The 15,406-nt window shown below is 40.9% G+C and overlaps 1 protein-coding gene and 1 pseudogene across 6 annotated transcripts in view; both read right to left on the bottom strand.

Annotated features, from left to right (window-relative positions):
* The window catches only part of CDK14 (cyclin dependent kinase 14), a 341,412-nt gene that overhangs the window by 269,356 nt on the left and 56,650 nt on the right, over positions 1-15,406 (bottom strand). The window contains exon 1 of one of the 6 annotated variants that reach the window (XM_064409676.1): positions 5,521-5,633. The exons of 2 other annotated variants lie outside the window; for them this stretch is intronic. In XM_064409676.1, the coding sequence (XP_064265746.1) occupies positions 5,521-5,589 (69 nt within the window). In that variant the 5' untranslated portion in view covers positions 5,590-5,633. Of the gene's footprint in view, positions 1-4,919; positions 5,077-5,179; positions 5,337-5,520; positions 5,634-15,406 lie in introns of those variants that run through there. 3 more of the 6 variants (XM_064409686.1, XM_064409664.1, XM_064409693.1) reach the window with 3 other exon arrangements.
* Positions 8,121-15,406, bottom strand: part of LOC135286092 (pre-mRNA-processing factor 6-like) — a 29,600-nt pseudogene continuing 22,314 nt past the window's right edge.

Genomic DNA, 15,406 nt, shown 5'->3' with positions numbered 1-15,406 from the left:
AGCCTATTAAGTTACTCAAAATATGAAGAACACTCCAGTATATCTTTTCTTGCCAAGATGCATACAACTCAAAATGGAGAGGTTGCAAGCTTATACTGAGAAGAGCGCATCATAAGAAGGATGGCTACCATTTTATAAGAGAATTCTACGAACAGCATAGAGATAATGCTTATTTTAAAAACAAAACAACACAAAACAAAAAACAAAACCATATATTTCAACAGAGAAATGAAAATCACTGCTGCTTCTTCGATGTTCAAGCCAAAACATGTGCTATAGTAGATTTATGACTGCTCAAATGAATTTTAAAGAATAAGCTGTAACAGTACAAAGCAGCCAAGCCTTCTGCAGTTGGTGGCAATTTGCACGTCCAAAGCTGTGAGTTCATCATGAATCACTTTCAACAAGCAACAAATTTTGAGAATCAAATTGGTCAAAAATCACATCTATCATTAGAACATCAGTGTAAGAAGTCCTCCAACCTTACAGTACATTAAGCTTCTCGTGACAAAATTGTCACAAAACTGAGAGTGATTGTAGATATTTTGCATAACTTACCCTGCACAGCAGTATAATCACATTTTATAATTATATAATTGTAAGTATCTGGACTACTTTGCCAAAACCAGAAAATTCCTTGCAAATTTGGAAGTTAGGGGGCTGGTTCCACAACTTTCCTAGGCAGCAGCAAAACCAACCAGTCCATCATTAAACTGTAGTACTTTTCAAGACAACTCTTCTGCATTACATTAAAATAAAATTTCTATAACCAATATTTAACAACAGAACCAATTTGTTCATTAAAACCACCACTATTTACAGGAAAGTCTGGGCAAACCTCTTTCACACATACTCTCTAATGGTTTAAATATATTTTCTGTGTACTTACACAAAGATTTAATAAAATGGAAAAGGACATATTCAAACACTCTAAGCCTGTAGACTGAAAAGCATCAGAAATGAATTAAGTGAAGCTAAGCTTTCACAATACATAAATAGACATTATGCCTTTTCCTAGTGGTTTTACTTCCCCACTGCTCACTTGGCAACATTTGGTATTTTCCTCTTCAGGTAAGTTGTATACAATTTAATATTAAGTTACAAACATCCAACACAGCAAAACTGAAATATAATTGACATAAGTTCTATTCAATTTCCTGTTTAGAATTATATAGACTGGATCAAAAGCTTGCTGATAGTAGTTACTAGCTTAGGTTATTTATATAACATCTAGCTTAAGTTTATCAACTTATTTTTCAATCAGAAGCTGCAACAGAACTAGTAAGCAGGATGAGATAGCAAGTTCAGCTCTAGAATTATTGTACAAAAATTCCAATGATAAACCCTACAAATATTTGCAAAATAAAATAAAAATCTCCACTCACACTTTTCACATCATTTCTGACTAGCACACCAAAACAATGACAACAGATAAAACTACATGTTTCTGTGACCTCTGCAGGCCCGTCCAAAACTGATACAGTAACTTCAGAGAAGCTCATCCACACAGGAATGTGATAAACAAAAAACAAGATCACCAGCAATGCAGAGAAAGCCCAGAAGTTACTTCTACAAAGGCAAAATGATGTGTTTATGGGGTTGATAATACGAAATAACCCCTGAATTCAACATTCAGTACCAGGTTAAATTACTCTTTCACTACTTGCTTTCTCTTAACTGCTAAATCCAGAAATATGTGTAGGTTTATATTGGGAGTGGAATTAAATATATCAGTGAAAAATATGCCACACAAAGAGATGCATATAATCAATGATTCTGAAAATATACAATACACTTTTGTCAAAAGCAAAAAGTGGTCACAGAAAGGTATTCACTGAACCATACCAAAACACAGGAGTCACCATGTAGGTGGAAGGAGAACTTAAGGACTGATGGAGATGCTATTGAGAAAACTTGTCTTGACATTAACATTATAATAATTATATTAAGAAAAATAAAATCCTTAAAGGTTATATTCTTAACACGATCAGTACATTCCTTCCCTTAAAGTTAAAAAACTAAAAGACTGTTAAAGCCAGTATGGACCTAAGGGAACTCTAGTTCAAAATATAGTAATTAACCTTTTCTTCCCAAACTAAGAACACCAGCTAGTCTTTTCTTTAGTTCAGAAACAGGTGTTGGAGAACTGATATTGCACAGGCTCTCTGTTGCTTCAGGTAATATTGGCCAGGATACCCCTATTCATTTCAACAGGGATTGTAAACTGCAATTATCCTTGTAGCAATACCTGAAACACTGAGGAACATTTTAAGCCTAGTATTATCAAACCCAATTTACAAACCGTGCCCAGTAGTCCCTGACAGCTGAGTATTTCTGCCTTTTTGGGACTTCAAAGGGAAATAACCCCAACAGAACTGCCTGGGTCTGCTCAGCAGTTCCTGTGACCTTTTAGGGGCACATCTGCACTCACATCTATCCTGAAGTTGCTGAACATGACAGCCCAAATTCTTACCTGCCCCAGGCTGACTACTCACACACACTCTCACCCCAGCAAACTCCTGCTGGCCCCAAAGACCCACCCAGGGCAGCTACTGAAATCTGCAGCAGCAAATGCCCAGTGGAAGCTGGCACCATTCAAAGATTTCCCTTCAAAACCAAAATAATCCCTCACTCCTTCCCTCCACAGCTGGAACCCAGCAGAGCTGCCCTGTGGGACCAGCCAGGCACCCTTGGCTCTTCAGTCTAATCACAGCCCCTCCATGGCTCTACCCACGTTCTCATCTCTGGGGGCTCTGGGAGAAAAAAGAGCTGCCTGTCTGAGACAGACAGAGCACCTGCTCAGAGACCAACCCTCCAAACAGCCCACCAGTGCTAACAGTGCCAGGGGAAAATGTCAAAACCTGTTGGAGCAGATTTGGTTTTAGAGATTTTAGGTATTGGTTTTGTTTAATATTTACACAGCAAAATCGCAAAAACAAAGGAAAAAGAAAGATAGGTGACCATTTTTGCTATAGGATATCAAATGGCTGGCTAACCTTGCACTTAGATAAGATATTGATGATATTTTGCCTGCTCAGCTATAACTCCTTGAATTTCTTTCTTCCTGGAGTCAGGATCACTAAGGAGACCTATGGTAAACACTCACTCCTCAGGTAACCCCTTATTTCCTGATGTGACAGACCCCAGTCTCACTACAAAACTGATTTACACAACAATCTTTATACTCACAGAGAGCTTGGCAATAACTGCCTGTTAAACTAAGTATTTCTTCCCTTTCCCATCTGTGTTCTTAAGTTTTGACACATTTTGCACATTTTAAGTTAAGTTTTCCAGCTAGTGAGTTTAGGACCTGTGTTTAACTACATATTTCCACAGGGAATATTATTTATCAATAAACTCTGTCCAAAACGTTATTCTTTTCTTAAGCTCAGAAAACCAAAACATGAGAACTCAGAGACAGTAGTAACACAGCAAGCAGAGATGACTAGGCTTGGGGAGAAGAAACACTTGGAGCTAGAAAGATGATGGAAGCAACAAATTTCACATATATAAGTAGATGAAAATATAGCACTAAGAGAAAAACAATTTAAAATTTGCTGTAAAAAAATCCCTCATGCCTGGACTTCCATTCATTGTACAATATGTGGGTAAACACAAGTGGTTGGATTACCTCTATGCAATAAACAATGGTTTGTAATTTATTAATAGGCATGACAATATAAGCAAAGGAAAGCTTCCAAAAATCATTAAAAAATAATACAACTGAAATAACTCTTGCAACAGAAACATTATGTGTAATTCTCAACCACAACAACAAAAAAGGCATCTCTACTTTCTGAGAAAAAAACTGTGTATATTAAGGTTGTATATAGTGTGAAACTGATCACCTCATATCACTTACATCACAGTATATACAGCATTTTTAGAGAAGGAACTCCAGCAAAATAATAATGAAACCTTCATAAAATAATTGATGTAGGATTGAATCTTTACCCCTTAATCATATTTGGTGACAAAGAAGAACCCTTTAATTGGCAAGTACAGAAAAAGAAAACATGAATCCCTGTCAAAGTAGTTATTTGATCCCACACTGATATACAACTGATCTCTTCTTGGAGTATAATTCACATGCTGCATAAAGATAAGCATTCTCCTCTAGAAAAAAAGCCCCTTTGCTTTTGTCCTTAACCAGTAAAAGAAAAAACCATCTCTCATCACAGTTACTACCACAGTTCATTTCCTTTAAATAGTAGAACATATGGTGAAATACTATTTTTTTGTTTAGCTCCAATGGATTTCTGTTGAAAGTTAGTTTTCTATGGTTTGATCTACAACTGAAACACACTAGCTGTCAGTTAAGTCATCAGAAATAATTCAAATAATTCCATACTACGGCCACATTTTAATCTTTCTGTCTTGTACTAATGCTAACTGCTGCTCTTTTCTTCCTCTCTTTCCCTGAACATACTGCTGCTCTAAGCTTTCATATGTTGAAATATTCCACTAAGATCCAAACCGCTGTCAACACACTCCTACATAAGCATTCAAGAATGACTACCTAAAAAGACTACCTCACTTTTTGTTATATTAAATAAAGACAGCGTGCAAGAAGAATAAAATCATGACAGAGGTTAACAAGGCAAAAAAATATTCTGACATCCATGAAATACTATGTTTCTATAAAGGATCATTTTAATTTTATCTTCTACCACCCAGCAAATCTGTAACTGTTACAGACATTTATTCAGATATAGCAAGATGCACAGACTTGTTAGCAGAGATGAAAAAGTGGCTGATCACGTCCTTCACTCACTCATCCCAGAGGGCGTTCAGCCAAGCATGTATCGGAAAAAATTGCCCATACTATCCTCTTAATACAATTATAAATAAGGCTGCCAGAGAGAGAGAGAGATACAAAGCTGTACTGAGAAAAGCATCGCTTTTAAGCCTTCTCCTACCTTTTCCCTGGTATTTACAAACCGCAGGCAGTACTGCTGGGGAATCTCACCAGGGTGGCTGCCGAGAGGTCTCATGTGGCGTTCCCAGCTTCCCACCGCCTCCCTCTGCCTGGATGTTAAGCATTCCCGAGAAAACCCACCCTGACATGCACAGAATGAATCCTGCTCAAGTTGGAAGCATGTGATAACTAGGCTTCAGGTTGAAACAGGAAACCCCAGCACCCAATTAATCCCAGAGATTTAAACAAGCCCCATCTTACCGTTTTGCTGTTGCCCAGATCAGGTCAGATTCACCTGCAACTCTTTGGCATCTCTCTAGCAATGTTAGTGTTTGCAGTCAGGCCGGGCTCATTCAGCAACTGAATTCACAACATCTTTCTGCACTAGCAAGCTGAAATGGTACGGCTGTACTACAGCTAAGAAAGGGGGAAATCTAAAGCAGCAAACAAAGAAATCCCTCAAGACAGGGTAATCCCAGTGGAGTAGAATATAAAAGGTACAGATGAGCACCAAGGGTACAATATTTCTCTGTCTAAATTTCATCAGCAATACTATGCTCTTTCTAAAAAGATTTTTTTTTTTTAATATATGATGGACTTGCCTGTGGAGTTCCCAGAAAGGCAGAGTACCCAGGCTCTGCAGCAGCATTGCAGCCAAAGTAACCATGCATATGCTATCTAGGCAATTTACAGCAGTCCTTTTGAAAAGATATTGATTTACAGTGTAGCACTGCCCCAACCCAACACAGAACTGTAGCCAAAATAGCAAATGGTGATTTCACAGGAATTAAGGAAAAAACCTCAATATTCAATAAAGGGATTAAACTAATCATTCCCAATTTAATTCTGTCCCAGCCTTGAAAGATATCAGCAAGTTGTCAACTGACAAAATGACATTATAGAAATAATCCATGGGCCCCTGGAAACAAGTACTATGAATACCACTACCCACTTTTACATAAACAATAAATATTAAAAAGTATTTAAAATTTATTGAGTCAAAATATAAACTCTCTTTAGTTTCAGCATTTTAAGGATGAAACATACTATTTAATTTATGAATGTACAAAACACACAAATGGCTGTGAGTGAGCAATAGACACCTACTCTGTGCTGGGAATCCACTACTCAGCCCAAGAAAGCTTGAGTGTGGCAGGAGGGAAAAGAGGCCAGCAGGAGCAAACTCTGGCAAACGCTCAGAGAGGGCTTCTCCAAAAAGGAGGAAGTGCATCTTCTCCATCTCCTACTCCTACAGCAACCCCTGCTGGCCTGTGCTTCAGATGGCTCCTGGCTCCCCAGAAATCTCCTGGGGTTGGGGGAGCACTGGGAAGACCATACTAGGACAGGGACTAGTAATGTGTGCATCAGAGAAACCTTCAGGAGGAGAAGCATGCAGCTCAGCTGAGATGGAATCTTCAACATTCTGAAATATTTTTCATTTTTATGTAACAATGAGTTACAATGAGCTAGAAGGCAAAACACAGCCCTGGGCAGCTCCAGTGACCCTCATCACAGAACCACTGGAAATGAGCTCCCCTGTAGAGTTCCTCTTTGAGGAATGCAGAGTGTGCTCAAACTCAACTCATTTGCTCAGGTCCCGCCATAGTCACCAAGACTTACACATGTTGACATACTTGCTCACACCTGAACCTAGCATCAGTGGCCCCAGTAACAAGCAAAACTGAATGGCATAAGCGAATTCTATAAGACGATTCCAAACTTATGTAATACTTGTTATCTTTTCCCCTCCTTTTCCCAACCTTAGTCACAGGGGTATCTCCAGACTTCTCAGTTTGTCAACTTGGTTTCTAGCCAGATAGGCATCTTCAGATCTCCTGAAAAAATATGACTTCCACTCTCTGGAACAAAATTTTCTCCTCCTCTCTCTCAAGCGTGAGGCCCAGTAGAAAACATGAATAAGAGCTTCCAGCCAAAATTATGAGAAAGTACTTTCACAATGTTTACAATTCTAGGCCTTATTCTGTCTACAATAAATTTGTCTGAGGCTGAGGGAGAACAGGACACAAGGTTGCTCAGGAAAAAGAAAAAAAGATAGTGAGTAAGCACCTGCAAAGACCAATGTGTGCCAAAAGACAGGCATCATGTTAAGGGAAAAGTGGTGGACAGCCATGGAAAGAGGAAACACAGGCAAAAAAGGCAAGCCAGAAAAACAGAGAACTGCATGCCAGAAGCAAAGAAAGTATTGGGCCAAGGGAGAGCGAAAGCAAGTCAAATGTCCTACAAAGTTATAGAATCACAGAACATGCTGAGTTGGAAAGGACCCACCAGGATCACTGAAGTCCAGGTCCTACCCCTGCACAGGACCATCCCCAAAATTCACACCATGTGTCTGAGTGTTGTCCAAATGCTTCTTGAACTCTGTCAGGCTGGTGCTGTGGCCACTTCCCTGGGGAGCTGTTCCAGTGCCCAGCCACCCTCTGGGTGAATAACTTTTTCCTAATATCAAGCCAAAACCCCTCCAACACAGTTTAATGCCCTTCTTTTGGGTCCTGTCACTGGTCACCACAGAGAAAAGATCAGCACCCACACCTCTGCTTCCTCTTTTGAGGAAGCAGAAGGCTTTTGTAGACTGCACTGAGGTCTCTCCTCAGTGTCTTCTCCAGGTTCAACAGATCAAGTGACCTGCTCACACGGCTTCCCCCTAGATGGTTGTTCACCATCTCTGCAGTCCTCCTTTGGACGTTCTCTAATACCTTTATATCCTTCTTATATTGTGGCACCCAGGACTGCCCCAGCACTCGAGGTGAGGCCTCCCCAGTGCAGAGCAGAGCAGGACAATCCCCTCCCTTGCTGGCTGGTGATGCTGGGCCTGATGCCCCCCAGTACACGGCTGTTCTCCTGCCTGCCAGGGCATGGCTCATTCACATTCAACTCACCAGGATCCCCATGTCCCTTCCTGCAGGGCTGCCTTCCAGTCATTCTCCAGTCTGCCCATACTTGATTGACCCACTCCAGGTGCAAAACCTGGCACTCACCCTTGTTAAACTTCATGCAGTTGATCATTGCCAAGGGGTCTAACTTTGTCTAAATCTCTCTCTGCAGGGCCTTTCTGTGTGAGATACAACTCACACAATCCTCCCATGATTAAAAGTTAATTATTTTTACTGTATTGAAAAAAACTGAAAAAAAATTTATATTTATTGCATTAAGCCCTTCTTCTTGTCTTTGTCTTTGGCCTTCCTCAAAAGATCCAATTCCAGGTGGGCTTTGTCTTCTGTAACTGCATGCTTGGAAGACACATCTGTATTCCTTCCCCATTACTTGTTCTCAATTCCACCTTCTATATAATCCCTTTTTATGTTTGACACTTGTTTGGAAGTCTTTTTTCATCCATGCAGCCTTCCCAGCATTTTTGTTTGACTCCCTACTATTTTTTCCCCCTCCTTCTCCTCTGCTAGCCCCATCCCTTGCCCTACTCCTAACACCATTTGCAGACTGTGGTTGAACATAACTTGGCTAGAGCACAAATATGTGCTCTGCTGCTGCCTGTGGTACCACAAAGAGGGTTGGGGGAACCTGGCTGAAAGGCAAAGACTATCTAGAATTAAGAATGGAGTTCATGGAACACACAAAGATTCCTGTAGCATGGGACTGGGTTTCTTCCAAGGGGGTGGGAGACGAACTAATCTAAAAAAATTCAATACAACAACTAAAAAAATAGTCAAATAACTATGGAGTTCAATTTAGATTTTAAAACTCTCCCTGGAAGCCAGCTCCAAGTACAAGTTTCACATTATAAGTACTTTAAGTCCTGCCAACACTTTCATCCCAGGGCAGACTGCAAAATGCTATGTAGCACTTGGGAGCAGTTCTTCACCTATAAGGAGGTATCTTTGGAGCTTTTCAAGATAATAGCAAATTGCTACACTTAAACCAGAGAAATTACATAATGTCACAGCTCTGATGGTCAATTAACTAAAACTGCAAACCATCATTTAGTAATATGGCACAGTAAAAAAAAATGCCAGTAGTTACATACGTTCTGTGTGGTCATACTACAGACTAGTAAAATGAACTTGAAAGTAACATCCCATTTCCATTACACCGAGTCATCTGAGAGGACAGGAGACAGGGAGCAAGGGAGAAAGGCAGCTAACACTTCCCTCCTCTCCAATAAATAATAACCAAATGCAGTAATTTGTAAAAGTTTCATACATCCATATGAGCCCATTTTCTCTTCATAGAAGAAAAGGCATGGCTAAGGAGAGCCACTGCTTCTCAACACAAACCTTTCCATTTTGACAACTGCAGAATCAACATACAAGGAAAATATTAACACTTCTGAAAATTTACTCACTTGTGAGAGTCATTTACTTCACAAGTTACTTATAATATTTCATTAAGAAATTATTTAACAAGATGGTTAAGAGGTTGTGTCCAGAAACTGAGTGTTGGATGGAACACCTGTCCAACCCCAGTTCATATCCCTACTATCACAGGTGACCATAAAATATAACCCCCTTCCTTAAATTGAGAAGTTTGAGTTTAGTTTGAGGATAAGAAGACATGACCTTAATGAAACAATACAGAAATGATACACATCCATTGAATGCAAAGAAAATAATTTTTATACTAAGATGGCAAGTGAAGCAGTGGTAATACTGCACGATGGAATGCATGACAAGTTATTCCAAGTACAACATGCTGTTAAACATGCTTTGCAATACCAACAGTTGCATTATACCAGATGCATTATCTGGTATGGTGGAACTTCACTTAAAAAGTCACTGTCTGAAACAAAATACAATGCAACATAGTACCAATTAGTTTTGCAACTTATAAAAATAGATATTGTGGGTTTAGGGACTGATTCCATACACAGTTTGCATTACAAAGCCTCCCATGCTTTCTCTACGAGATCTTTTTGCTCCTCAATTTGTCCTTTCATAGCCACAGTTTGGGGAAGTCCTCATAATGCTTCAAGGCTTCCTCACAGAGCTCCTGGGCTACAGCAATGTTCCCAAGCACCCATTCCAACTTCACAGATTTCATGGAGACCCTTGCTGTGGGAGCACTGCTGTGAGCCTTTGCCTCCTTGTTCTTTCATATTCATTGTTCTCTGACTCAAGCCTCATGGCAGCCAGCCAGATGTCCTCACTGTTGGGGTTGCCCTGGAAAACCAGGGCCAAGATGCTTCTGGCTGCTGGCACATCCCCTGCCAGCCACTTAGATTTAGCTTCCATGAGCCACAGCACTTCTGCTTTGGGACAGTGAGCAACAGTTCTCTGCAAAATAGCCTCCAAGGATTCTCCGGACCCATGGCTCTTTTCAAAGCAGACTGCTTGCAGCCACACATTCTTGCGCGGGAAAAATGCAAGGAATATGTATAAATGGCTCAACCATGCTCCAGAGCACTATGAGCAACACAAGAGTTTGCATTTCCATGCAGGTTGGTTTTGATCTTCATCTTCATCATCTTCTTCGATCCCAATCCAAATCATAGTTTGCATGATTGCCTGGCATGTGAATACACTTCCAGCTTTGTCACATTGCTCAGCATCTTGTATCTGGTGCTCCCTGTTGAGTTACACACTCAACAGGGAGCACCAGTTAGACCTAAGATGTGATGGCTCTGTCAGTGACTTTCCTCACCATCTGGGTGTTTCCATTGGCTTCCTCCAGTTTAGCAGCAGTAATCCAGAAGTCACAATCCATCAGAATATTCCCCTGAGCTTTGTTAAGTACTTTATGAGCATTCTCATGTCTCCAGCCTTGCCAATGCCATGGCAACCATGTCTCAGCAATGGTTGGACAGGACTCCACAGCCCTGCTCAGCATGACCCTGGCATCCTCACATTGCTCCAGCTCCACAGCTGTTTTCCACAAATACAGCAAGTTTGGAACATGCTCAAGGGCTTTCCCAAGGACACATTTCTTGGCACAGATATCCATCTCCAGCTCTGCTTCTCTGATATAAATCCAGAAAAACTGGGGAAGGTGCTGGACAACGTGAGCCACAACAGCCTTGGCTGTATCTCCAGGCTCAAGCTGAGCAGCATCCAACCAAATATTTTCAGTCTTAGGGCACATCTCTGTTCCTTTCAAGACATGGTCAAGCCACCTGGAGTTTGCCAGTGACCTCCTCCAGTTGGTCTGATGCCATCCAGGCTGGTGGATGATGAGGATTGCTCTCTTGGACAGATTTCAGGAATAAACAGGCTTTTTTAATTTCATCAATATCTCCTCCATGTGTGGAAATCATGGAATTCAAGTCTGTCAAATATCCTTTCAGGTCCACTAGTCTGGCCACTCACAGAGTCTGACACCTGGCTTAGCCTCGTATCCCTCAAGATGTTCCTGCCTTGGCCAGTCTTCTTCATACCCAATTCACGTGTCCCAAGTGTCATCAAGCCTGGTGTCATTCTTCCTGGGTATGGCATATTCATTCCCTCTAGATATGGAGTATTCAATCCGCCAAATTGTGTCTGTTGTGGGTCCATGGAAGTATGATTCTTTCCTTACTGTAAATGTTTTGCAAAGAAGCTGTCAGGGACAGGAGTCAGCATCAGAGCAATCCTCAGTATGAGAAACTTTCTCCTGGCAGCACCAGCCGCTGGAATACTCAGCCACTCCTCCTCAGTAACCTCTGCTAACTTCCATTTCAAGTCTGAAAACTGCTGCTGAATTTTAGGTTGTTCCATATGGTATTTTGCTATTTCCTCTTTTTCTTGTTGTTCCCTTCTCTCTTTTCTGCCTTCATCCATCCTCTTATCCAAAGCCACATAAATAGCATCTGTTTCCTCATCACCTTTTTCATAGAGGTCACTTGAGAACAGGCTCTCAGCGTAGCCATTGAAATCACCAAAATTGGTGTCATTCAAGTTCTCATCTTCATCATCAGCTCTCTGGTTCGGCTTCGTTTGGTCCCCCCACAGTTCTCTTCCCCAGCAGGGCAGGTTTGTCATCCACTGGGTCATTGGCACCACAAGCAGGCCTGATGTCAGAGTGGGTGGTGAAACCTGTGGCTCTGCAGCCCAGCCCCAGCACATAGCCCAGGGTCTGGGCATGACCCGGATTAGCTTCTTCTGTGGTGTCCCAAGTCCCCAAAGCGCCCAGTTTATATATGGCCACATTCAGGCAGCACCAGCACCTCCCCAGAGTGGGGAATTTCACAATGGAATGATGTCATTCTATATTTTGGGGAGTCCTTGATGGCCTAGGTGGTTACAGCTGTCCAGTGGGGCTGTATGGTCCATTGGCGGAGAGGACCCCCTTAGGTCAGGTGTAGTTATCACAGCTGAGTCAATTTATGAGACAAAGAAACACTACCTTGGTACCAAGGGTTTGTCTCTTTTCCTTATCAAACACCCAGCTTGCAGCCTTAGGGCTGGGTGCGCACTGGGCAGCTGTTGCAAACAACTATTGACAGTTCATCAGGAGTAATGCAGATAGGAGTAGAATACACAGCTTGGTTACACCCCACAATGTAACCCAGGACACCCAGAGAGCTGACAATACCCATGTTTGCAATAAAAAAATTTTTTTTAAAAATTAAAACAGCAAAAAACCAAAAGAAAACAACAACAAAAAGCCCAAAACCAAAAAACAATAATACCAGGAAAGAATAGTAGTTTTTTCTGTGACACAAATTTTAAAGAGACAGACTTACCAAAGATTTTCTTTAGAGACAATTATAAAGAAATAACATTAGCTTTTAATATCTACCAGTATAAATCCCAGGGATGAATCCCTGAAAATGTTTCATTTTTGAGTTACTTATATTGCTACAGCTGATCTCCTAGAGGGACAAAGTGATACCCTATTTCAAAGTCATCTACAGTATTTTAGCTGGGAGAAAAAAGCTTTCCAGAAATGAATTAAAACTTAACACAAAACGATGAGTTCAGCTTCATCTCTTTTTTAAGTTTAAATATGTCATGCACCAAAATTCTCATCTTCTTTGAAAACACTGGAGTTTAACTTCCCTTCATTTTCATTTTGAGATACTCACATGAAAGGCTTTGGGTTTGGGCCCATATTGGGACCAGTGTTATTTAATATCTTCACTAATGACATAGATCAAGTATACCCTCAGCAAATTTGCTGATGACACCAAGCAGAGTGGTGGAGCTGACACACCTGAAGGACACGATGCCATCCAGAGGGACCTGGACAAGCTCAAGAAGTGGCCCATGGGAATCTCATGAGCTTCAACAAGACCAAGTGCAAGGTGCTGCACCTGGGCTGGGGTCACCCCCAGTATCAGCACAGGCTGGGGATGAAGGGATTGAGAGCAGCCCTGCCCAGAAGGAGCTGGGGGTGCTGGTGGATGAGAGGCTGGACATGGCCCAGCCATGTGCACTCAGAGCCCAGAGAGCCAAACGTGCCCTGGGCTGCACCAAGAGCAGCGTGGGCAGCAGGGCAGGGAGGTTTTGTCCCTCTGCTCTGCTCTGGGGTGAGAGACCCCACCTGGAACACGGCACCCAGCTCTGGGGTCCCAGCACAGGAAGGACATGTACTGTGTAATTTCTACTTTATAAGGATTAATATTTAATGTATTTATAAAAACAGTATTCCTTCAATAATGCCATGACAGCTATGGTTTTGTTCTTTTTTTCTTTTCCTATTTGTTTCTGAAGGTTTACCTGTTTTTCAGAGTACTGCTTAACACTTAACCACTATCTTCACATTATCATCCCATGATCCTACAATTCTTATCCAGAATAATGTAATTTGTTTAGACTCAGCATTACACATGTACAGCTGCAGTTAATTTCTTCATATGCATTGGTTTATACATATCAGCATGAAATATCATTTTATCACTTAAATAATCTATATTGTGAAATCCCTGCAGATTTCTAACTTCTGGCAGTTTAACTAAATAACTTATTTTAATACATCAGTTTTTCATTCCCCTTCCATGTCTTTCTCTCCTACCTGGAGGGTTAGATGCTATTCCCCTCTAAGTCTCAAAAATGGATATTTTACTGTTTCTGCATGGCATACACAGCACGCGTGACAGACGTATAACCATCACACAAACCACAATGACTGGAAAATGTGATGATAGCAAAACACTGGGCTAGATGGGGGCATGACATGAGATTAAACAAGTGGTTGACAAACTAAATAGAAACACTCAAGTAACCCCTGATCTAAGAATATTTTTGGTTCTCATGATAAAATATGAGAGGCAGCTGTGAGAATTATCCTTCCTCTAATCATCCTTCCAGCTCTATTTGTCTAGAAGCCTGCACTACCTAATGGACAAGGGTTTCACTGCAGTCACCTGTACTTTTGCTCTTTACTAATCAAATTGGCATAGAATGATGATCAGCAAAAAGGCATGTCAAATCTCAAAGTGCTGCAATGCTGAGTCAAGTAGTCCCAGGAAACAAGCACCAGAAGTGCAGGTATTGCACAAATATTCATCTGTTCTCTGGTTAAATACAAAGGGTTGGTTTTGACCTATAAAACCCTTTACAGTCTGGGCCACTACCCCCTTGCAGACTGCTTTTCTTGTCCTCTTTTATCTCAGTAATTCAGACAAGAGGGTTGCATTCACCTGGGCATTCTCACTGAAGGGCACTTCAGTCCAGAAACTGATAAAGCTTTAATGCATGTTGAGCAGCTTATCTATTTTCCCAGGACTTCTTAGGTGAGAAATAGAAAGAATCTCAGGAGGAGTGAGCTGCTGAAGATAAAAAACTACAGAAAGGACAAGAGAAAAAAGCCTCTTCCACATAATATTAAAGATACTTCTACGAAATACAGTTAGTGGTGGCACAGCTGCTGCAGCTTAAATGTTCACAGAGCACCCATCCCCACGGAGTACCCAACCCCACGGAGTATTTCACCTAAGAGGTTTTTCCCTCCCTCTATACCCCTAGAGCTGAACCCCACTACAGTATGTTCTAAAATAGACTCCCTATTGTCCTATGATCTTATTAAGTAGAAGAACATGGATTTTCATGTGATGGAGCACAGTGGCTGCAGAGGGCTGGGACGGATTTATACATCAAGAAATTTATTCAACAGCAAATATGTGGCCTATAAAAAATTCAAGAATCCTCCAAAGTTTGAATAATTTTAAAAGGAGCAAAATATTGATTTTAGAGAGTGGAATGAATTTTCCTTACCTTGTTTCAGATTTTCATTAATTTTTTAAAGGAAATTTTAAAGGAAACATGCTGTTTCAGTCTACCAAATTCAAATAAAACTTCTTTTGGTTAAATGACACAGAAAAAATATATTGATTAATTTATCTAGCTTATATCTATCTCTCTTGTATCAAGTTGACATGAGGAAAGGGAAAAATTAAGGTCCATGACAAACAAGGGGAATGATTCCATAGAACTGACAGGTTGAGGTCTGTGAATGGACATCTTCTTCCACTTAAATCACCACTACAGGATTTACAGCACAAGGTTTCAAACCAAAAACTCTACAAAACACTTCATTTAGTTTTGCATGAGAGCTCTCTGTAGTACTGAGGTGTGGGAGGGGTGTGCTTCCAAACAGTGA

Source organism: Passer domesticus, chromosome 1, assembly GCF_036417665.1.
Source record: "Passer domesticus isolate bPasDom1 chromosome 1, bPasDom1.hap1, whole genome shotgun sequence".
NCBI lineage: Eukaryota > Metazoa > Chordata > Aves > Passeriformes > Passeridae > Passer > Passer domesticus.
Note: the sequence above shows the minus strand (reverse complement) of the source record. Positions and strands in the feature narration are given on the sequence as shown.